The sequence below is a fragment of the Argiope bruennichi genome, chromosome 9 (genome assembly GCF_947563725.1).
Source record: "Argiope bruennichi chromosome 9, qqArgBrue1.1, whole genome shotgun sequence".
In the NCBI taxonomy this organism is placed as follows: Eukaryota; Metazoa; Arthropoda; class Arachnida; order Araneae; family Araneidae; genus Argiope; species Argiope bruennichi.
This window is the reverse complement of record NC_079159.1, coordinates 72,564,357-72,590,124: the sequence shown is the minus strand read 5'-3', so window position 1 is coordinate 72,590,124 and position 25,768 is coordinate 72,564,357. Positions and strand designations below refer to the sequence as shown.

The following is a 25,768-nucleotide window of genomic DNA, read 5'->3' as shown; positions in this document are numbered from 1 at the left end:
GATTAAACATTGACTTATCAATTTAATAAAACACGAAAACTTATTATAATAGCAAAAAATAGTTTGAACAACCAAACTGAAAAATAAAATTTCGAAATATATCATAAATAATCCAATTCATTTCAACTGAAGTTATAAAACTATATGATTTGTATTTAATTAAGTATTTAAATAACTTTCATAATTTACAACAAACATCAATATAAACACGCCGAGATTTGTTATTTTATAGCTTTCTGAAGAATGTTTAAATTTGATGTTTAAATATATCTTACAAATTTGTTCTTTCAAATATAGATGATTTGCTGAAAATACATATTCTTGAGGAAAAATATAATAATTGATATTTGGGAATCTTTAAATATCCCCGATTCAATATAGTTGCTGAATGCTTTAACATTAACTAACTCTACTATTACTGTATTTATGTAAATTAGCACATGCGCATGTAAGCTTTAGGCTACTTAAGTACATGTATGCTTAGATTATTGTTATTTCTATAAAATAGTTATTATTTCTAATTCATATCGCTGATTTAAATGGATCAATGCAAAATGAAATCAAGCAATTATTAAAAAATAATTTTCGAAATAGACAACTGAAAAGAGGATGGATCCAATTATTCAAACCGAAAACGTCAATAAAAATATATACAAGTCTATTTATAAATGAGTGCAAATAATTTATTCTTCTGAAAGTGAAACTGTTATAAGTTAGAAACTATGATAACAAAAATTTATATTTTCTCTTGTGAATTTTTTACTTCTTCCTTTCTTACAATAAAAAACGAAAATTTAAAAAAATAACTATAAGTTCAGGTATTTTTTAATTTTTTTTCAATGTATAATTAAAAGAAGACTTAGGGAATAAGATGAGCATTTCGTAAGATCAAAAGAATTTTTCCACAATTAAATTCCTGTTTTTTTTTGTCTTAACAAGTTTTTTTTTCTATGAAAAGAATAAAAATATATACATTACATATTATTACATTATATTATAATTTACTTCTAACTAAATCTGAAATCTTCAATTTTGAACTGACGGTTAATTTTTGCTTCCAAATACAATTCTTTTTAAATATTTAAGAAGAAAAATATTGTTGTGATTAACATACCAAAAGCATTTAAACTAATTTATAAAGCCTCTAAAATTTTATCCGATAAATAAAATCCGATATGGATGCATAGGATGTAGCTATAAAGTAAAGAGAGGATAAAGTATAAGATATAGAACTATAAAGTATAAGATGTAGCTATAAGTAAAAAGGAGTATTTTATAATATATTTTGAGTCATATCTCTAGAATAAATTTTCTCTTTCTTTGAATTATTTCTTATTTAATTGAATGTCTTCGAAACTTTTTCTTAGTTTCAACTGTGTCCACGGATAAGATATTAATTACTCTTTACAAAATGCATGAACGTACCTTTTGAAAATTAGACTGTTATGTCAGTATTAAATTTTTTTATATAAAAGATATTAAATAAAAGGTCTGCAAAAATTTAAAATTAATTTTTTTATATGTTTTACATATATCTTGCGTTTATTTCTGTTATAACTATTATCTATACTTATACTTATCATTGCTGATATTTATTTAACATATTCCAAGCAAGAATATGTTAAATAAATATCTTTTTTTAAAATGAAAATAAACATCTTTGAATAGAAAAAAAAAATCAGTGTTTTTTCTGTTGTTTTCTAGTCGTTGAAAACTTATGCATGTAACGTTGGTTAATACACATAACTATATTCCATCTAACACAACACTTTTTGTAACTTCACATATCCAGGTAGATTACTTGCTATTTACCAGTGGGTCCAAGACGTTTGCTATTTATATTTCTCTAGGGAAGTGAAATTTAAAATATTGTAAAGTTTAACTTGCAGCTTACTCTTAAAGGTTTATTTTTTTCATGGAACATTGCGTTTAATCGTTTCATAGTTTAAAGTCCTAGCAATGCTATTGCATAATGTCTTTTAAATACACTATTTAAAAGACATTTAGAAACAAGATCAGATCTTATTTTCCAAAGATATGTGACAGGATATAATTAGCATTATAAGTGAAAAGTCTGTGATGTCTTCAAAGTATTGTGTTGGTCTAGGTTCTTTCGAGTTAAAATACACATATATTTTTTTCTACAATATGAACAGCGATAACATCAAATATATAAACTACACATCACTACTTGCTCGGTTGCACAGGAATTGAAGGTTATGGCTAAAAATTACAAAAATCATGGGGAAAAGTCCAAAATATCATTTTGGGTTAAACTGATTCGTATAAAAATATAAACTGTACACTTCTATAATAACGCGAATCATAAATTTATGAATGAAAAAGATAGTAAAAAAGAATTACTTATATCATCATTACAATAAATGGCGTTGGTGTAACAAAAATTATTTCTGTAACAAGAAAGCTATACAGTCCTCAATACTTCTGTAGAACTTGTTAACACTTAAAAAAAAGTTTTTAAAATAATTTATTTAAGTTGAAAATCAATTCCAAACCCTCTCACATACTTTAAATAAATATATTTGTGTATAATTAGCAACATACCTTGGCGAATTATACTTACTTTTGGCGTTGTATTAGTTTATTTTCGGTGATTGATCGCTAGGATTCGGATAATACACAAGAATCAGAATATCAAATATGCATCATGGGAGTCGACCGAAACCAAAATTTTACGCATAATTGCACTTTTAGTCACAAAATCACATATTTTAAAATCATTACATTTTTGCGTTATCGCGTTTATCTGTTATTGAAAATACAGATCGACAGACGGTCAACTTCTTGTCGAATTTGGTTCCGAATTTTATACATACCTACATTTTAGATGTTAAATCTATATGCAAAATTTTATCTATCAAGCTCTCTTACTTTGCATAATTATATTAACTTAAATTCGGATAGCCGGGGAGAACAGATTTCCTCTGAATGGAGTTTATTCGAACTTTAATATAAGTCGATAAAGCTGATGTAAAAAATCACATACTAAATTTCATGCTCTAGAACAAAAAGTTTTTGAGTTTATCATGCTCACAGACAGACAGACATAATTACAAAAATTAATTTTTTTGGACAACGGGAATTTTGAAATGTAGAGATTCATTAGAATCTCGAATCCAAATTTTTTGACAATTAAAAAAATTTGGATGCTTCATATAAAAGAAGGTTTATGAATTAGGTTCTGAGATTAAATGAATTTTTGCTTAACATATTACTGATTATTATATTTTTATTAGAATTATTATGATTATTAATATTATCATATGAGCCCTAATATTGTAAGTTTTTATGAAAACTGCTCGGTTTTAATTGACACAAGCTCAAGTAATTGGAAAAGCATCGTTATTTTATCTACTGGAAATGTTAACGACTTCACACTGCTGTAAAAACGAAATTATCGTGTGCCTTCTTTTTAAGTAGACTCTTACAATTAGCTAAAACTGACCAATTATTTATAACGAAGATTCTAATCAGAGATTTATTAAAAAAATTAAAATAGGTTAACTTCCTTAAACGGAAATCAAGAAGGCAATGCAATATCTAACTGCTTCTGTTAAATTCTGGATTATATATAAAGTTCCGACATATTCTTCGGGTACATTTGAGAATTTTGTTTTGTTTCGTTGCCAATCTGTACAAAAATGAATTTATATAAACTACACAGATGGTACACAGATTTAGCATATAAAGTATAGATATGTATGAAATTTGGAACCAAATCCGTCAAGAAGTTGATCGTCTAATAAATATAATTTATTTAAGGTGTATGGACCACTTGTATTCAAGTTTAGATTTTTATTTAAACTGATCATAAAACAGATAATTAACGATGGGTTTTAGCATTAAAGAAAAGATCATTTTCCGATATTATTGCAAGAAAACATCAGTTTTGTACCGACAGAGGAGTAAGAAATGTGTAGCAACAACAGATGACAGTCTTGGGTGGATATATGAAAGGACAATTTTAATTTTTTTTTTTCATGTGATAGAGAGAAGTATGCTGAAAAAATATATAATAGGTGTGATTTTTTTTTACTGCGCTTCTGTAAGCCAACTCAAAGCTCCTGCTTCATTTATTCTTTGTTAATTTTTCTCTTTTTTTTAATATTAAATTCCTTTTAGTAGGAATTAACATGTAAAGACCAACCTTATGATAAGTTTGTTCTAGTTCAAGAATAAGAAAGAAGATTATTAAAATGGCATTTCTCTCACTTTTATTTCAAAATCTCCTCAAAATTAAAAACCATCAAACAAGAGTAAAAGATTTTTCTGTAAAAAAACATTTCGGTTGTTTCCAAGTTCTGCAGAAGAGAGTAACCCATAGCTAGGAATTTATCAGCACCAAAGCAGGTTTTTTTTTCACTACTAAAATATTTTGTATCATCTAACGTCCATCAAAGTTGAATTACTTTCACCGGTAAACCCATTCATCTTATCTCTTAAATTATAATAGATCATTCTCGCTATACTAAAATTAAAATACAATTCTCTTAATCGAATATTTAGTGATTAATCTTTTTTATTGTTCTGCATTAACCTAAATTTAAACATCCACTTAGTTTTATAGATTTGTATTATTGACTCTACAAGATTCTACCGTCATTCTATTTCTAGGCACCTGGATGATATGTTGGAAATAGCACTATTTGTTTTCTCAATAGGCAGTGAGTGGTTTAGTTAGCACATTATTTCACGAAACATCGTGCAATTAAGCCAAAAATTGTTAAAAAATAAAGAACAATAGAATAATGTGGTGAAGCAACTTAAATTAATTTAAAAATATTTTCAGTGTATTGTGAATCATCTTATTAAATAGAACTTTTAATTTCTTAATTTACACTTTACGTTTTCTAAGATTTATTTAAATCAAGTTGAGTTCTCAAGAATATGTATCAAAATTCAAAGAATTCATTGCGACACTACTCGTCTCAGTAAAATAAATAAATAAATAAATAAAAATAAACCCAGGAATCGTTTGACGTGGAAATTTTAGATTTCATAATCTAAATGAACTAATACAAAATTAGATTATTTGAATTAAGAAAAGCTAGCCAAATAAATGACATTTTAGGAATGTTAATAGTTATAAATTGCTTCAATTAAAAAGAACGGATGTTTTAAAAAACATACAGATATACTTATACTACGAGTAAATATAATGCGGATTTATATCTCCGTAATATATCAGTAAGAATATATATATTTAAGGTTGGTTAGAAGGAAAAGAAATATTGAGAACTTAATTATGATGAATTCATAATATATATAAATATAAATAAGGAAATAACAAAGAAAATATATAAAAATATGATAAATGAGAATAAATTCGAATGGCGGCGGTGGCCGAGATGTAAAGTTTCGTAACAGGACAATTTCAGTTTTAAAATCTTATTCACCACTTATACACTATGCACGTCGGCTCAATTTACATTAAACCTGACGTACAGGGAAGAATATCCTCTTGCTGATTCAGATCTCGACCTCGTTAACTGAAAATGGTTCAAAATTAAAAAGCAGTCGAAATGAATCAGTTTGTTGAATTTTAAATGGGACGTTAATGTACATTAATTTAACTAAAAGAGAATGTTTAGATCTGCAAGCCGCATTTGCGAAGCCTAAAGCTCTTTGGTCACAAACACGTAGCTCTAAATTAAAACTAAAACAGTTAAAAACTTGTTATAATTTCATTAAAAAATTTTTTTAATATTTTTTCACATAATGATTTATCATTCCTTTACAGGATGAATAAAAAATGTCAATGCTTAAAAGGGTGTACCAATCATATGTTTACATGTCTCACCAAATTTTACTATTGTTCAGATATGAGGTTTTTAAATGTTAAAAATATTAAAGGTTCTATCACTTTATATTTGACAGAACTTTTAGATCTCTTGCGACAAAATAAAAATGTTTATTTATATTCCCGATATCCTCAGATCTATATATTAACGTGAACAATCATCTTAAAATATAAATTTCATGGAGTGTATATTTAGGGATCAAGTTTCTGATGCCAGCTTTAAACTATTTCTTAAATTGCTAAAGAAACCCCAATTTTAACTGAAACTTAAGAAATCTCTAAGGAAATTAAATTTTTTCGTTCACATTATTTGAATTCATTATATTTAGGTGCAATTTTTTCCAAGTTTAATTAAAAATGCCAAAGATGTTGCGATTTTAATTTAAATATTCATTTTTTATAAAAATATTCTTACACTCTCGAAAGATATTTGAATAGCTACGATAAACTACGACCTTTATAACATAAAAAGCATCTTATTCGGTATGATTAATTTGAATGAATCATACCAAATTATAGCGCCACCATATTCTAAAATAATGAAAGAAAAAAATGGCAGATAAAAGTTATATTATTTATCATTATTTTCAAGTATTACATAAAAATATGTGACAGATATAACCATTTTTTCCTACCACTAATTTCGAAGACAATGCATCTAATGCATTTAGCTTCCTAATCAATGCAAATGTACTGAATAAAATACTTTTCTCTTGCATTTAAAAAGTAAAATTTTCTTAAGTGGATGTTTACTTTAGGATAATGCAGACCTTTATATAAAAATAAGAAGTCCACTTTATGGACTATTTCTTTCACATAGCAAATATATTGATTTAATTCATAATTCTCTGGTCTGGAATATTAAAGTGTGAACAACACACTTTTCATTAGAAACACTGTATGATCAGCATAAAGAATGACACAGAAGTGGCTATTTTAGAGAACATATTTTTTTATCGGCTGTTTCATTTTTAAATAGAATTAAAAGTCAAAAAGATCTTCACTACATCGAAACTATATTCCAAAACCGTCTCGAGTTGTGAGAAATCAGATGTTTCTTCGTTAGAAATAGACATTTTTTTTTTCTTTTACCCGTTACAAATGCAAATTTAATAAAAAAATATTTTGGTTAAAATTATTATAATCTACTTTGATGTTATAACTAACAAATAAAATCTACTTTCAATGAAATAATTGCAAAAAACTTATTTTTAAAGTTATTATGATGAGCTTGATTGGATGGGAAATTTTGTTAAAATTCTGATATTTAATTGATCAATCAATACTCTTTGTGTTACAATGAATTGCATAAAATTTCCTGTCCAGACTAAAGATAGGATTGAAAAAGTAAAAACATATTAATCTAAAAACACTACTTTATTGCAACTATTTTAACTGCAGTAACATTAAAATCGCTATATTGAAAGTATGGTAATAAACTAATAAATCAAATTAATTCATTATTTAATAATTAAAAAAACATTTATGAAGTAATTTTGGGGGATTTGATCTGTTTGGTCTATTTTAATTTCAGATTTAAACCTCATTTAAGCATAAAAATTGAATTATAGTTAAAGATAAACCAACATATTAAGATGTAATTGAATTTATTAACTGAATTGTTTTAAAAGATGTCTTTACTCAATAAAAAAAACTTTTTACAAAATTTTTGAAATTATTCTCTATTATTTGTTTGATTGTTTTATACAATCTCGTTTATATACGAAAAAGTATAAAATTTCGATAAGAAGGAAACTTAATACTGGAGCTTTTACCCCTTTTAAATACAGTTATCGTGTTCAGATAATAATATTTTTTTCAACTGCATCAACCACATAATTCATGCTTTTTCTTCTATGTAGAACTACGTAGTTGACACGCCGGCCTTTCCATTGAACGGACTAGCATCAGGATAGAGCGTATTTCTAAAAGCTGATTATCTGACCTAGTCTAACCAAAATAAATAAACGGGTGGTTCTGTAATCTCTGTTCCATCCATAACGCATCCCATTGCATCCGGTCTCTTTGACACCGGAACTTTAAAAGATATCCGGACTTTCGCTGAAGTCTCGTGTCCAATACTTGTGGTTGAAGAGCCATATTTCATTTTTGATGTGTGGTACTTTGCTTTGGTAAAACCACCTGAAATTACATTAATCATAAGTATTAAAAATACTCCGCGCTAAGTATAGAACTTAAAAAAAATTTAGATTATATTTTATATACTCCAACTAACAAATTGCATTTTGAAAAAAAATAGTGTTTTCCCTTCATCCCCTGCCCCCTCCCTTCTTCCTTGCCATGGAATAAAAGAGTCGTGGTAAAAATTGACAAAATTGACAAAATTGACCTCCCCCCTCGATTCCAAAAAAAAAAAAAAGATATAGAATTGAGCATATTCTGAACAAGTTAATAAATATTTGTACATAATAGACCGAAATTGAGTTTTAGCGTTATTCTTTGAAAGTGATTTATTTGTATTAATATTTGTTTTCTGTTGCAAACGGTCATTGTTTTTGTACAAAAAAAAACCAAAAACAAATTCTGTGCTACCTTTTCCACTACATATCTTTAATAATGAACCAACAATTGACGAAAAAAGAATAGCTTAGCGCTTTAATATATACTTGGCAATTTTCTCTTATTCTTTGAGAAAGAAAAAAAAAACGCAATTTTGTATTTAATTTGTTCTTTCAGTTTATTGAATTTTTATAATTTATGGAAGGTATTGGCACTATTTTGAACCAACTAAAAATATCCAGTTAAAAATGTGTGTTCAGTTATTATTTGAACTGAAATAGATTCCCAAATCAAAATCGGTGATAGTAATAGTGCTCCTTAATTTTAATAATAATAAGCAGTTTATACTGATATGCCTCTTTTTTGCTAATTCAAAACCGTTTATTTAAATTTTGAGAGACTATTTCATACCTCTTTAGATATAACTTTTATGCCTTTATCATCTTATTAAATTGCTCCTTGCTTTATTGAAATAAATTACATTGCAGATCAAGGGATATTCTAGATAATTTATAAATAATTATTATACAATTAAATCTAAATATATCCAACTTGTAGGTTCCAGTGACAAAATTCGATATTTAGAAATTTTAATATGCAGAAATACAAACAGCTCATTTTTTGTTAAAAAATTATACAAATATATACGCAATTTGCAAATTCTAGTATAAAAACCAGTTTTATTCCTCCTACAATGTTAAAAAAATTTAATAAAAATATCACAATTTTGTAAAATTGCTTATATTATACTTGCCATATCCAAGTTCCATATCTTTTTCCGCCACATTTTTATTTTTTATCCAACTTTCTGTCGTTTATTAAATGAAATTCTTTTTACGCTTAAAGAGTTTCATTTTAATAAGTCTAAATGTTCATTATAAAATAGTCTAAACCAAAGCTAAATTTAAAATAAGAATCTTGTTCCAATCTAGAAAAGAGTTTCCTTAAAAAGTTTCGTATTTCCTATTTAATAATAACCTTTAAAATATACATTAATATTTTATCCAGAACAAAACCCAAGAGAGCATTTTGACTGCAATAGATATGCATACTTTATTATACAAAAATATTTTGTTCAATAAATAGAAATTTTATTCGTTCGAAAGTTTTTGAATAAAGTTCGATATATAGAGATTTTCCAGTTATGGATGTTCCACAGTAAATTACATCCCCAAAGGCAATGTAAGCCATAAAATGTCTCAAATATAAAGCTCTTACATCGGTTTCCAGGTCTCCTTTTTCTTTTTCCTCTGTTTTCTGGCATCTCTCTGCTTTTCCTCCAAGCGATTTTTCTCTGTAGCTGCACCTTCTAAAATGAAAAGAAAAAAGTAAGGAAAGTTTTTCTCGAACTTTAAACTCGCGTTTCACTCTCAAAGTATTCTCTTTTCAAATCAAGATTTTCCCGAGAAATGTGCTTTCAAGGAATACAAGAATTCGCAATAAAACATTTATAGAGGTGCTCTTAACATGATTTAATTCATCTTTGCAATTTTACTTCGTATTCAGTTTAATTTAGATAAATGATTTTATTACGGATGTAAAACTACAAATGTAATGCATTGATAAGTGACGTACATGTTTCAAAATGATGAATGAAAATAACATCAATTATTTTTATCATCATATTCTGAATTTTTGTCTATTTTTCTGACTTAGAAAATAATATAACTAGAAATTCAATTATTTCCTAAATAATTTTTTTTAAGTTCGTAAATGCAGTGCGTAACACAAAATTGAAAAACGGAATTGCTTCATTTTTTTTATTTTCCGATTTTAATGTGATAAGCAAATGCTATATGCATAATGAATCAAATAATTTTATTTCATTAGAATTGAGTTCTGCCAAGATAAAATTAAGTAGTCTGAAATATAGCTTATGGAATGAACTATCATGGTTACCACATCACAGAGTACTAATTTGAGTAATATTAGTACTTAATGTACTAATATCGAAATAAATTGAATGAAATTGGTTTTTTTCTTAAATATGCTTTTATTGGTTTATTCGCCGACGTCCTGGTCTAGGAGTACCGCGTCTTCCCCATGATCTAGGCGTCCCGGGTTCGAGTCCTGGTTTGGGCATGGTTGTTCTCTTCCTTGTGTTCTTTCTGTGAGCTGCGTGAATGAGCCCCCTTGTAAAAAGGGGTTGTGCAAGCGAGTGTGTGTGTGTGCTATCTTCATTTGAGCTAGAAGTCAGACTTCTGCCCTCGGGTGCTCAGGGGTCTTTACCCTCAGAAGCTACTGCGCAAAATTTGGCTTAAATAATCACACGACAAAAAAAAATGGTTTATTCAAAAGTTGAAATTATTTTTTAAATTATTATTTACCATTCTTAAAACAGTATTGATTCATATTACATTGTTATGAGTACTATGGAATCTTAAAATACATTCTTTTTTTCTGGAATCCACTGTAAATTTAGGCCATTCGTTTTTCATTAAAACTTAATCAAATGGATAGATTAACTAGCAATTAAGTTTCGAAAATATTAAATTGGTGTATTATTGTCAAGAACACAAAGTGCAAATAATATTGCAAAAATGTATCGTATCAGGATGTAAGCGAACAATTGATAACACATTTTAATCTTTAGAAGCGAGAAACAAATCGAGTATCAATGTTAATCAACAAATCAATGTTAAAGTACCTGTGTCTCCTTGTTCCAGCATTCGGATGTCCGGTCTCAATCTGCTGTCTGTTTTCGGGAGCGTCTTCATCCAGTCTTGCAATTCATTCAGAGCCATTGCAAAACTTGTGAAATTGTAGTACTAAACATTGAAATAATAAGAGAAAGATGTTGTAATATGTTCGATACTGTGTTATGAAGAAAAAAAAAGATCAAAGTTGTTTAAAGATTTAACTGACATACCCTACATTCCGAATACTTAGTACATCTGATTTCCTTTGAAAAAACATTAAACGATCTTTAGAAGATCAGTTTTTGTAAAAAATATCTAATGGAGGAGAGTAAACCAGCGGGAGTGAAGGTCTTATCTCCTTCTACTCTCATAAAATTTTATACCGTGGATAAGGCTATGGCATTGCTTGGCATTGACAAACAATGGTTTTGGTGATATAGACCTATGCTATGAATCTGGCATTTTTAATGAATCTATAGCGTGAATTTGTATTTTGGCACTTTTTTTGGCGACCCATTGAGACCGAAATTTGACACGAAACTACAGTTTTAATCACAAAATAACATATCGAATTTTATTGATTTAACCCTTTAAAGGGCCATTTTTTTCTAGTCATATTATGTTAAAATATTTATTGGCTTGAAATTAGAATAAGAAAAGGGATTCATTTAGCTTATTAGATAAATTTAACTTGATTAATTAATTAATTAATTTGGTTAATTAATAATTAAGTAACAAATCAAGACACATCATTTTGTCTGAGATAAAGAACTTAAACATCTAAGTTTCTGAATTACTAAAAAAATTTGTCAGAACTTATCCAACCTACATAATTTCATACAAAGATTGATAAATTTGGTGGGAAGCATACTTCCCACGGCCCTAGAAAGGGTTAAGTCAATTTGATGATGAGTTATTCTTCTTCATGCATGCAAAAGTACAGACAGGCAATCAACACTTAAACTGATTTGGTCCAAAATTTGATTAGAATCTGTATTTTAGATGGTAAATCTATGCACCAAATTTCATCTATGTTGCTCTTAATGCTTTTGTATGTATCGAGTTTAATTGTACTCGAACCAGACAGGCAGATTTCTGTTTAATAGATTTCATTTTAAAATTTTATAAGAATCAACAAACAGCAAACATCAACTGTCTATACAGCAAATTTTACCCTTCTAGCTCAAAGTGTTTTTGAGTTATCGTCTTCATAGAAGGAATAATGTCAAAAATGTATTTTTGGAATTCAGAGAGAAAGAAATTTTGAGATATCAAAATTCGAATTATTTGACGATTATAATATTTCCTCTATGCTTTGTATATAACAAAGTAAAAAATAAAAAAGAAGAAGAAGAAAATAGTCAATATAAGACAAGTTTGGGGACTATATTTCTATTTCTAAAGAGCCGTTACTTAACTAAAACGTTTTATAATATTTCTCGAATCTTTTGATTGTTAGCATCTTAAAATATTTAATTCTTAAGAGCTACTATAAATTTGTTAAATAATCTTTGACATTCATATATGAGATATTGTTAATAGTATAATATCCCGTTCAGACGGGTACATCTTGATAAAAGAGAACTTCTTTATATAAGAGAAATGATTAACAACAAAATCTATAAAATCTAGATAACTTTGTGAAAAAAAATTAAAGGTGAGCATACAAAATACTGTTGAATCTATATATTAGGGAGACTTATTTCAGGCGCCACGAAGTAAGAAGAAAAGGTAAGAAGAATTTGAACGTAAAAACAAAAAAAAAAAAAATTGATAAATTCAATATTGAATCTGACATCTTTAATATCAATAAGCGAACTAAGAAAATATTCCATTATGCTCATGCAGACAGTTATGCATTGAAAAATATGATAAATGCTTAAAAGATAAACAAAACAAAAATTAGATATTAAATAGTCAAGATAAAAATTAATTCAAAAATAATTAGATTAAAATATTTTAAAAATTAAGAATCATTGCATAACAGGATATCAACAAATATCTCAAAAAACCCAATTTTAATATGAAATTCATAATAAAAGAATCAAATACAACATTAGAATGCATTTAGCCAAATAATAATACGGATTATAGTTCTTACTAACAAAGCAATTTTGTCCAACTGTATTTCCATTTTAGAATGCATTGTATGAATGTGACATGCCAATGTAATGGGAACTTACTTTCAGAGAGTCATCAGGCCTCTGTTGGACTTGCCACAGGGTGGTTGAGTTGGGGATGTCAAGGGACGTACTGTTGTCACTTTTGGGGATATCGCCATTGTCGTCGACAGGTGGATCCTTGAAGGATTGATAGAACCAAAATCAATGATCATTTTCGTGAGAATAACTTCAAACTAAAGTTAATAAAAATATTAATATTCATTTGATTAAATTAAGTCTAACCATTTCAATTTCAGATTCTTTATTTCGTACGTAATTGATGATTATTTTATGCAACTCATTTGAAATATTTTATAATGCTTAGAATTATTTGCTTTTGCCAGCCGTTATAAGTTGTTTCAATAAGTTATTTACGTTCGCTCTAAAATCCTCGACTCATTTCAACATTTTGATCATTTTAATGAACAATGAATTTTTAAAGCCACAGCTTGCTACAAATTATATTGTTAGTCTATTAAAAAATTTTAAAAATATTTTTGATAAAAAAATAGCATTGGTAATATTTATGCATAAAAATGTTTTTCGAGATTATAAATGTTAAATCGACAAATCAAGTAGGTCAATCGAACATTAATTAATAATAAACAAAAACAGCGTTCAGCTAAATAAATTTATACGGAAAATTTTCCCGAGTTATCTTTACTAGTTTTCTTTAGATTTTATTATCAATAAATTATTTATAATATGAGCAGAGGGTCCTTTTATCCTTCTTAAATTAGAGATATAAAGATCTTCAATTTAAAAAAGAAAAAAATATAATAAAATTGTATCATAATGTGGTCAGTTTTGCTGTTTTTATTCCGAAAATGAATGCTTGCAAAATAAATACACATTTCCATAATAATAAATCATAAAATTTAGCAAGGTTTATTTTAAATGTTTGTTACCGGGAAATTTTTTAAACACAGCATTCAGAGTCATGTTATTTAATTTTCTACTGCCGATATATTTAATATAAATGTAATAAATAAAGAAGTAAAATATTTATTTGTATAAATTGTTAGATAGTTAGTTGCAGCACCTAGTCCTGTTTATAACAATGGAAAATAATGGTCTCCAAGCAAGATTCAGATTTTGAACATGGTATTGATTTAGAAGTGGACTTTATATTTTTCGAAGTACGTGAATTATATCATGCAAAAGATATTTTTAATGAGATTATCTGCTATAAATAAATGTAAACATTAGCTAATAAATTTAGCAAGAGTAACAATAACCTAAAATGCTATAAACAATAAGATAATAAGCAGAATCATCAAATACCATGTTTATATTTATCATTATTCGAAAATTAAATTTAAAAAAACTGTACCTTTACTTTTACAATATTTTCTACCTTTAGTATCCCTCTCTATAGTACCTTTAACAATATTCCCTATCGTTATGGCTTTAATCAATTCTACGCTATATTAGAGAATTTACCAATTCAGTATTAAGTTGAATCGTTGATTTTGAATCTAACTTACATGTGGCGAAACCGGCGGCTCGGGAGAGGTGGATCTGCCTCCTCCAGTGAAAGATCTGGTCAAAACGTTCAGTTTATTGGAGAACTTTTTTGTAGGAGTATCGTGATTGGAGTCATCTGGATTGGATCCATCTGAAAATGCCATATTATTACTGAGATTAAATCTGTTTAAATGTACGCAGTTGCTCAAATCAAAGTTAATGAATTCAAGAGGTCTTGGAAGAAGATATATTAATTCAAGTCATGCGAAATTTGAAAGGTATTTTAATTGCTATAATATAATTATTTTAAAGCAATAAAAGTAATACGAAAATTGGAAAAAAAAGCAATGCGAAAAAGGGATATTTACATTAAGGGAGTTTTACATTATAGATACTTTTCTTTTTAAAAACCCTATAATTAAAAATCACATGGAATGAGATAAACATGTGAGCAAACAGACCATGTTATTGCTGAGTAATGAGTGATTATCTGTGAAATTTTGTCATGACAAATGTAAACATTCGAATGACATGAGGATTTGTTCCTTTTAACAAGTATATTCTATTCTGAAAGAATCGACGTTGCTGAAGTTCTGCAATTATATAATTTATGAGCATGCCGTAATATCACAGTGTAATAATAAAACAGATAGGAATTCCTAAATAAGCAGCCTTTTTAAAAAAAACAGGGCCTACCTATTTTTTAAAACAGAATTTCATATCCTTTTCTTTATATCTGAATTCTTTTGAAATATTTTGGTCATAAGCTTGCGCTGTACAATTAAAAATAATTTATTTTCATTTTTGTAAATTTCGTTCTTTATAATGTCATCTATTGGAGCTATTTTGTATTCTACATATCAAGAATATTGTATGATGTATCTCTTATCCAATTGTTATGTGTCATTTGAAGTAATAAAAAAATCCAAAACCTTCTAAATTTAATTTGAATAACCTTATTATTTTGTATTACATTATATATACTATAAATTCAATATTCTAGAAATAATATAAACATCAAATTAATAATGCTGTATTCAAATAAAAATAAGAAACAATGATTTGTAATGTACTTTACTTTCCATGATGAAACATCTGACTTACCAGACATGGAGGTGTTGTGTTTATGTTTGTTCAAAGAATCAGCATGAGTTCTCATATATTCATCATAATCCTCCATAGAACAAACTTTCAGATAATCTGTCCATTTTCCGTAGATAAAACACAATTTCTTCTTTCTGCATAGCACAAAAGAACCGTCTGCTTAAAGTGACAAAGTGATTCATAAATTACATAATTTTAAGATGCAATAGACGTAATACAATATTTCAGAAGATCCGTTGATTATACAATATATATGTATAAAAACATGTTAATTACTAGGAAAAGAATTGAAAATCTTCAGCTAAAATATTTTTCTCGAAATTAGCAACCAATTTTATGTGAAAATGTATAAATGATATAAACAAACTAAAATCCACTAATAGATTCCCTTCTCCTGGTTAGTTGTAAATTACTAATAAAAGTTTTATCTTTACTGGAATGTCAGCTTAACTCTTTAATATAAATACATACTAAGTGAGTGTTATTGAAGACAAAACTCAAAAATTTGAGCCATGATCAGAAGATGGAGTACCATAGCTGAATAGATTCCACTCTATAATAGTATGAAAACGTAGGAAACAAATTAATTGTACAATTTAATTTTCGATGAAAATGAACCAATGATTTTCCGATCCCACGAAAGAGTCAACGGTAAGGACAGCATGACTTCTTAGTTTTCATTAATATTTTTAGTTCCAAAACTATGGGGAAGAAAGTCTGTATTTTAAATCTTCATTTTTAGAATTAAATATTTAAAGTATTCTTTAGTATATAATTATGAAAAATCAATTAACATTTGAAAAGGGAAAGAAAAAAAACTTTCTGTTAATGATATCTTGGAAAAAATAAACACATAATTTTTGGCAACAATAGAATTTACAGTTTAGATTAATAGAAAAGTAATTTTTTTTCCATTAATCTAAAAAATAAGTGTAAGTTGGCGACAACGGTTTATAAATAAATTTCGTCTGGGCCAGATAATTTTCGAAAATTATTTTTTTATTATTGTTCATTTACGTTGCTTCCAAACTTTCAATTCTCCTCACTATCATAGGAATAAATTCCTCAAAATAATTGTTAAAAGCAAAATTGCTTTTTTTTTTCAAATATTGTAATGAGTGATACTAAAATTAATTTTTGATATCAGAGAAAATTTTTTAAAAAATCGTCAAAATGTGCAATATATAAATTCTCTCAATTATATTGTTCAAAGCAAATTTAAATTTCTTTCAAAATTTACTTTTTTTTCGTACAAGACCAGAAAACACCAATTTCCGAATACAAAATTTTTACAATAAAATAAGCAAAACAATATTTTATTGTAATTTTTTATAATTCATTCATTTTATTATACGAGTGAATAAAGCTTCTCTATCTGCATTTATAGAAACAACATGTTTAAGCCCATTTTTGGAATAAAAACTTCAATACAGACGGATACGAGCAAAGCCCGACTCTAATTACGATGCTTTTGGTAGAATCGACCTTATAATATTCTGAATTGCCAACAAGGTAGAAGAGACAAAATATTAATATTGAAAAAAAATTCTGTATTAAAATTATTAAAGACTGCAAATCTTTGTACAATGCACCTTTCGAAAACCACCATTTAGAAATAGAAGATCGTAACAATTTTTATTAACTTTCATCTTCTATCTTTGAAAAAAAAAACTGAAATTAAAAAGAAATTAAAATTAACCGGACACATTCATCTATTATGATGCGACTGATATTCAAAAATGTTACATTGAACAATTTTGAATAGGGACATAATAATGTCTCCCTTGATATGAAGAAATGGACATTGAAAAAAAATTCAGGTTCTTCCTTATATTATCTATCCTAAATAGGTGATATCTTTATAGAAAATATGGATATCACGAATAGATCTATTTTGAATTAATGCTTGTGTTGGTCTTCTAGTCAGCATAATTAAGTTACCCAGAACCAGAGTTAAACAGAATATTTAGGAAACCGCGAAAGCTATAGGGAGAATTACGGTTGAGTCCCTAAAAACCATCACTAACCACGAATCAACCCTTCCTGTAGGAAGTACGTCCTACCATTTGAAGTTTCTCATCTTCATATCTGCCCCGCAATGACTATGTTTATCTAATACAGAAAAATGCTTAAATTAATCGGTGGAAAAATTTGTACTTACTGCTTGTCGGTGATAAAGCCTTCTATATTATGGAGATCCCGACCAAACCAGCCTGCTGGTTTGAAATTCAACTGAGCCGTCATTCCAGTAGTGTGACACTGGATTTCCATCATCCCATACTTAAAAAACAAAAATAAATGAAAATATGATAAAAATTATATAATCAGCAAATTACTTCATATTAAATCATTATACTTCATATTATTCGTTACATTCATTATACTTCATATTATTATCATTACTTCTGCACGCATGAAGTTGTTCTATGCGATTGAATTGGTAAATTTACGAACGTTCTCACTCTACATCTTTTATTAACACATTTTTGTAAAGCTCGATCTAAATTTTGCATTCATGTTTGTTCTAAGCTTTTAGAGTTTATTTTCAAAGCTCTGAGTCTCAAATTTTCTGTAAGATAAACTACAATATTATTTCATTTACAAAAATTAATATTATTTTTAATATTATCTTGTTCTAGAGCATCGATGGAAATTAAAAATAAAGGTTAGAAAGCATAGTAACAATGAAAAATGGCAGTCATCCGAATTATAAACATATTCCTTTATTTCACACGAATTACCAATTTATAATTGATAAAAATATAAAGTAATTGGTAATAATTTCATAATTCACCAATTATGTAACATTTTGCTTCCCTTTTCTCTTAGTTTCATGATAAGGAAGAAAATTTTACTATTATTTTAATGACTGATGAATGGATATGAGGTTAATGACTTCCAGCCTTGGCAACGAATTTGGCGTTAAAAATGAAAAATCTTGAATATTGAAGAATTTTGGTGATATCATCATTAAGACTCAAGTTAGTGCTTGTACTAGAACATAGGATGTTCTATCATAGGAATTATAAAAAGTAGAAACTCACGAATTTCCTCTTTAGAGTTTTGATCTATCTCCACTGAGTTTGGAAAACGAAAGTATCGCAGTGAAAGCATGTGAAGAAAAATGTTGTGTATAAGCTTTTTTTCCCTTTCACTGCTGTTCTGTAAGTGACGGTGAAAGAGAGAAGATAAGGCAAATGCCGAATATCTAAAAGTTGCTAATAGATGAATGTGAACAGAATAGTTTCTAGATGAACAGATATGATAAAATAGTCGAAGTGAGAACTTTAAGATATTTAAACATGTTTTTTCGCATGATATTCTTTTGGCATTTGTATATATAAAATGATTTCTAAACGATGGTTATTTAATAATTACTCCGATACTTGCAAGTGTTTTCTGAATTTTTTTTATTAATTTCAAATTATAAAAGAATAAATGGCCAAAATAAAGATAACTATTAATGAGTGTGCTTACTAAAGAAACGTTAGAAAATGTCATATATTCACTAATAATAAAAGAGAATGTTCGTTTTGATGCTCTACAGGACACGCCATTTGATCTAGAGATTCAAACTGGTAAAGATATAATTTGGAAGGCGAGAATGCACACCTCTGGCCGATTTTTCAAAATTATTATTTATTAAAACTTAAGCGGAATTTTTTCATTATACTGTGCTAAATCTCTAAAATATTGGCGAACAAAAATGATATTCAAACCAACTTAAACTGCCAAAAATATCTTTCCGATGATATTAATTTAATAATCGCGCCAATTTTTCCTGAGTTTTTACGATTTTTCAAAAACATTTTTCTTTTTGCATAATTTTAAACAATAGATGACATCATAGCTCTGAAATTCAAACCATTATCATTTTTCGTCAAGTATTTAATCCAGTGATTTTCTTCCATTGTTGAAAGCTAAAGTAGTAAAAGTTTGTTTCATACCTGCGTAGTAAACATAAGAAAGTGAAATTAGAAGATGGAAAGTTAGAAGATGGATGGGTCGAACAATTACGTTTTCATGAGCCTGGATGCTATGAGGCTAGATTCTCTTAGGATGGTTTATATGCCAAATGAATAGAACAGTGTGTTAGTTTATTAAAACAATCTTTCTTTTATATACGTCACAATTTGATTCCTTCAAAAAGATGTTTTCTTCAAGGAATTACGAATATTATTTTTTGCATAAGAGATTGAATTCAAAATAAACGCAACCGAAATGGTCATCAAATATTTAATCAATCAAAGGCAACTAAGTATATAAATAAGCATAGTTAGAAAAGTCATTTTAAAATCCATTTTTAGCTTCTCCAAGAAGAATTATTCAATTCAAATTTCCATATATAAGGTAAGTTGAAGTAAGGGTAAGTTTAAGTAAGTTGTTAAGGTAAGTTGAAGTAAAGGTAATTTCCATATATAAAGTAAGTTCTAGAGTAAGTTGAAGCTGTTGAACGAACATCGTCTTTGAATGGATTATATTCATTAACCGATCGGCCACTTTGCAATCATTTACTCTATGTCAACAATATTAAGTATTGTCATTATATATTATAACTTGTTATTCAAAATATTTGTCATACAATACTACGAATGTGTTATATATGCTGTTTGGTTGGTGATACTAAAAATAATATACAGAGTGCACTTTTTATTTGTTATTTTCAAAGAACGACGTTGATAATAAATTTGTCAGTTTTTGCAAGACAGCACAATTCTAGAGAGCTCTTTCCCACAGAAATGTGTTCAACCTTGACTTCGCTTTTAATCGGCGATTATTTCATTTTCAATTAATCTATGGAGAAGTTAAAATTGAACTTTTCCTTTTATATTTAAATTTCATACAACCTTAGTTATGGCACAGTATAAAAGAATCAAGGAAGTCTTCAAGCAAAGAAAGATGACTTTTCAGTTTTTTTTCGAAAGAAGCCCAAAATGGCATCATAATTGCAATGATGTTTCTCAGAACTTTCATCTAAGTTCAACAAAAATGACGTTTAAATTGCCAAAAAAGGACATAGATTCGAATCATGGTTATAACACTTTGTCAAATTCTCAAAAATAGCTTGATATTCAGAAAGTCTTGATGAGCCATCGTGTTATTCCTAATTTATTTTTTATGCACTTTGTCCTCTTGCTTCATAGAAAATACAAAAAAGTGGAAAAGGAAATGTTAAAATCACTAGTAAAATTTCTTACTTTATTCAAACGGAAATATTTAAAAGGACTTTAAAATTTTATTTTGTTATGAACATTTATCTATAAATAACATCTTTTAAAATCCATTTTTCATGAATGAAATAAAGATGCTAAACAGATTTTTTAGTTTTAATTATTTTCTTATCTTTAGTATTTAATATATAATTTATTTTACAAATGTTAGGGAATCTTGAAATCAGTTTTTCACAAATTCCCTACCAAAGGGTGCCACTCGTATCCGTTTTAATTAAATTAATCGATTAACCAAGAAGTTCTAAAAATGTTAAAATAGTGTTCATCGAGAGTAGAAAATTGTTGAAAATCTAGAAAGCGAGTAAAAAAAAAAGAAAAAAAAAAAGAAAAAAGGGAAATAAAAGTGTGTAAAAAAGATTGAATATTTTCAAGCATTTGGATCCATAATAAATTCTTACATTAAAAGATGCATTTAGATAACATGAACGTTATAAATGATAAAGGAGTCTAAAATGTGAATTTTTGTTCCATTAGATATTTGTCAATTAATTATATCAATCCGTTTAGTAATAGAATCGATATTATTTATTAAATAAGTATAATCATGGATTAGGTACTAAAATAATTAATTTAAAAAATAAATAATGCCTTCTTTTATATCCGGGTTTTATTTTATATTTTATGACTTCGACTTTTTATTTAAATGACTTTATCACTTTTTTGTTTTATATTTTTTATTGAATTCCTGCATGGTTTTTATCATGTCAGTATGTTATTCTGCTTTGAAGTTTTAGAAGCCTCAAAATGCGTAGGTAGAAAATAAAAGCCGGCGTCCTCGCTTAAGGGTACCGCGTCTTCCTAGTGATCTGGGCGTCCTGGGTTCGAGCATGGTTGTTCTTCTGTGTTCTATCTGTGAGGTGTGTGAATGTGCCCTCCTATAAAAAGAGGTTGTGCAAGTGAATGAAGTAGCTAAGTCGTACTCTTGGCCCTAGTTGGCTCTACCGAAAAAACAAGAGACGCTCACTCGACTAAAATCGCTGACCGATAACTATAAGCGGACTTGTAAAGTGCCATAAGTCACAACACACAGAAAATAAAAGGCATGGGTTGTAAGAAATTATCGCCCAAAGAAGCACAAAGAAAAAAAAAACTGGAATCAAAGCGAAACAGCGATGAGAGATATCGAAAGGTATATATTATAATAATGATGTAGTTTTTTAAAATTTTAATTTCCAATTTTTTTAGCTGACAAAAAAGTTTTGAAGTTCGAACGATTTTGAGATGAAAAAAAGACCATTATTTTTTTCTAAAAGTTGACAATTGCGCATCTGATAGTCACGTGATTGTTTCTAACTGGTTTAAACTTGTTTTACACGAAAAAAAATCTGACCAAGAGAAAAAAATTTAGAACTCGATTAGATTAGGAAAAAAATGTTTTCTTACATGATAACTTGAAATCTGCGAAAGAAGATTTCAATTTTTATTAGAAAATATCATTTCGATCATAGGGTTATGGGACTTAACCACCTTCAACTGCAGTTGATGCTATCATTTTCTTTCGTAGCCATAACATTTTGCTGAAGCAGTATATATGTTCAAAACTTTAACTAATACACATTTTGTTTGGTTGTCTGTTTCTAACTAATCGTCAATCCTACACCGTTAATTGATAAGTGCCGGTAAATCAAGAATATGAAAGTAGTACCTTTTATTAATTTTACCTTCTAAAATGTATATTAATCCTGAATAGAGGAAGAGATTCCTACCGGAAACTGTAAAAGCATTTAAGCGGCGTTAACCTGAGCAGGACCACCACTCATCGTTGTTTATTATTATTACTATTACTTAGTTTCTTTAACATTTAAGCAAAGTAAAAAAAAATTGCTTTTATTTCATAAAAACTTAGTGAAATCAAAACTAAATGGTTAAAATATGTTAGAAAATTTTTTATAACAGAATTGCTACCCATTTTATTCATTTTATATCCGATAAACTAAAAGAATTTCAAAAAGGAAAAGTATAACATTCTTTATGGTTTACCAAATATATTGAAAAATATGTTTGAAATCCTGGTGCAATAACAAACCCAGTAAAAAAAAAAAAAAAAACAAAAAAAAAAAAAAAAACAGCGCTTACCAAACATACGAAGTTTCGAAGAAATTCTTCACGCGTTAACTAGCATATCTTTCGATGACGTATTGTTTGTTTACATTGAGATAAACCAGATTTCTAAAAATCCAACTCACCAGTCAAAACTATTTTCAAGAAAATCATTGTTTCACTAACATATTTATTATAGTTGGCATCGCTGTATCATTCTCAAAAGCAGCATCATGATGAAACGTTGTAATAAAAAGGATTTTAACCATTGTATGAAAAGAGCAATTAAAATTTATGTCACAGCTTGAACTCTATACGGAAAATAAAATAAAAGAAAGAGCGTACATAATTCCCCCTCCTGAGTCAGATGAAAGTCAATTTGATTTCTCAATGAAAATCTACATCGTTTGACCAGAGAAGGCCGTTTTAGACGTCGTAAATATGACTCTTTAAGAATGCTGCGTCGAAATGATTTATAGGATCAAAAGCTTTCCGAAAGAATGAACAACATTCATAAATCTGCTTTTATCTCGGTTTTTATTTTTATTGAATAATTCCACGGCAGTCCTGTCTCGCACCGAAATATTTCCTACGAAGTTATGATTTTCTTCAGTATGTTTATTTTTTTAAATTTCAGGTTGAATTTTTCACTATGGCTAAATGCTACACTGCTAACCAAAAGCAATTAATATTTTAAAGAGTGACTTTTTTGCATTTTTCAGTTTGAATTCCATTTAAGTTTTCAGTGATCGAAAACGCCCTCTACACTATTAAGAAAGCTTACGTGTATTTCCTAAATATGCTAATGTATAGTATAAATTTTTAAGAGGTTAATTATTAAAATGAAATTGCAATTGAGTTTTTGTGTGCCTTTTTTTTTTTTTACCTTTTTCCAATACCTTATTTTGTCTTTCATTTCCAACATTTTTAGTTTTAATTTGCTTTTGTAAAAAAAAGTAAAAGAAAGAAAGAAGGCTGCTATTCAGCAAACGAAAATTCTTTTATAATAGCGTTTGCTAGCTTTCGTCGATGTTTCTTTCGAAATAGACATTTCTTTCTTCTTACTTTCTCGTATACGAAATATGGAGTTTGGTTTGGTTTAGTTATGTTAACGTCTCGTTTGAAGCAACACTAGGGCTATTTTGGGACGGATCTCGTAATTTTGAACCGCGGTCAGATGACGAGGACGATACCTGTGCTGGCACCCCCCTCTCCACACCACACCTCACCAGCGGGAGGACGTTTGGTCAGGACGGATTTAATGTGCAACAATCCCCCTTACACGACGGTTCTTCGGTGGAATCGGGTTTCGAACCTGAAACCCTCCGGTTCCGAAGCCGAGACCTTACCACCTGGCCACCGCGGCCTACGAAATATGGAGAAAGTATAGTTATCGTCAAAAAATTCGAATTCGCGAGTTTGATGAATCTCCACGTGAGTTCAACAAGCACATTTTTGAAAAATGTCCGTCTGTCTATCCCTGACAAAAAACCCCTCATAAATACGTTAATCTAGAAGGATGAAATTTGGTATATTGTCATTATATCAAATTTACAGATTTCTATCAAATTTTGAGCGAACTCCGCTGAAAAGAAGTCTATCTGCCCGACAGTCCGAATATAATTTAACACGACAATTAATAAACGAAGAGAACTAAATAGATAAAATTCGATACAAAGAATTCTCATATATAGTCTAGACAACTTTCAAATTTTGAGCCAAATTCAGCCAGGGATTGGATATCTATCGGTCTGCGTTTTCAGAAACATATAAATATGATAACTCAAAGACGCAATATATGAAATTTGATATTGTATTTTGTGGCTACAATTGTAGTTCTTAGTCAAATTTTTGTTTCAATCGGTTGGGAAAAATGCGTGTAAAACAAAAATTCGATTTTCGGATACCATTAACCAAATGCCATTGAATAACTCGCCAAGGACTACAAGACAACTTTATGCGTGGATATAAAAATGCAATTTTCACGCCAAAAGTTAATATTTCGTAACTATTGTACGTATATGCCATTCAAGGTGATCTCTGGGATAACACCTTTTATTAGAGAGTATGCTATAAAGTTTGTGAAGACCCCTCCCGCTGTTTTGTTTGTCAAATGGATAATGTGGCTGTTGATTGCAGCTACATTTTTTCCGAATTTTTTTTTAAAATTACAACAAGATATAGCTAAACCTTACGTCAACGGTCGCGCTATCTCGGAAATACAAACAGCAGATTTGCAGAATTCTATTATTGTCTCAAACTCTTAGCGTTAGATCAGAATTTATCAAAAGAAGTTGTCAGAGTAACCAAAATCATATTTTCGTAGAGCCCTGTCATAAAAATATATAAAACGAAACTATTCTCCAGAGAATATCTTACATATGCGCGCCCTCTAGAAGGTTAAGAAACCAAATTAATGTAGCTAATTTGATAAAATTTAATTATTAACATTAGAACGTCCGTCGGTGTGAATCGGACACTGGAGACTGTCTAGTTTCCGCATGTTAGCAGGGAATTTGAAACTTTTTCGTGACTTTTAATCATTTTCCATGGTGATTACACAGAAAACGGTTTGTGGTTCTAGGTTAATTAGGAGAGATTTTACAACTGAATATACCGAGAACGTCTATTGGTGTTGTTTCGACACCAAGGCAATTTATCATTATAAATAGCTGTCGTTCAACAAACGATAGTTCGCTAAATAAAACAAATTTTTCAAAGTACTCTCGCACATTTGTTTGACCTTGAATGCAATTTTATTCGGTTCACAGCGGAAATGAATCA

At 28.4% G+C, this 25,768-nt stretch overlaps 1 protein-coding gene across 3 annotated transcripts in view; it reads right to left on the bottom strand.

Moving 5' to 3' along the window:
• Positions 1 to 25,768, bottom strand: part of LOC129985242 (oxysterol-binding protein-related protein 2-like) — a 213,299-nt gene that overhangs the window by 1,432 nt on the left and 186,099 nt on the right. The window contains exons 7-13 of one of the 3 annotated variants that reach the window (XR_008785546.1): positions 17,875 to 17,993; positions 15,714 to 15,847; positions 14,630 to 14,760; positions 13,164 to 13,280; positions 10,989 to 11,109; positions 9,560 to 9,650; positions 7,597 to 7,963 (exon numbers count right to left, since the gene is read on the bottom strand). Coding sequence is in view for 2 of the 3 variants with exons in the window: in XM_056095200.1 (XP_055951175.1) it covers positions 7,861 to 7,963; positions 9,560 to 9,650; positions 10,989 to 11,109; positions 13,164 to 13,280; positions 14,630 to 14,760; positions 15,714 to 15,847; positions 17,875 to 17,993 (816 nt within the window). In the remaining variant the exon portion in view is untranslated. Of the gene's footprint in view, positions 1 to 7,465; positions 7,964 to 9,559; positions 9,651 to 10,988; positions 11,110 to 13,163; positions 13,281 to 14,629; positions 14,761 to 15,713; positions 15,848 to 17,874; positions 17,994 to 25,768 lie in introns of those variants that run through there. The other 2 variants (XM_056095200.1, XM_056095201.1) reach the window with 2 other exon arrangements.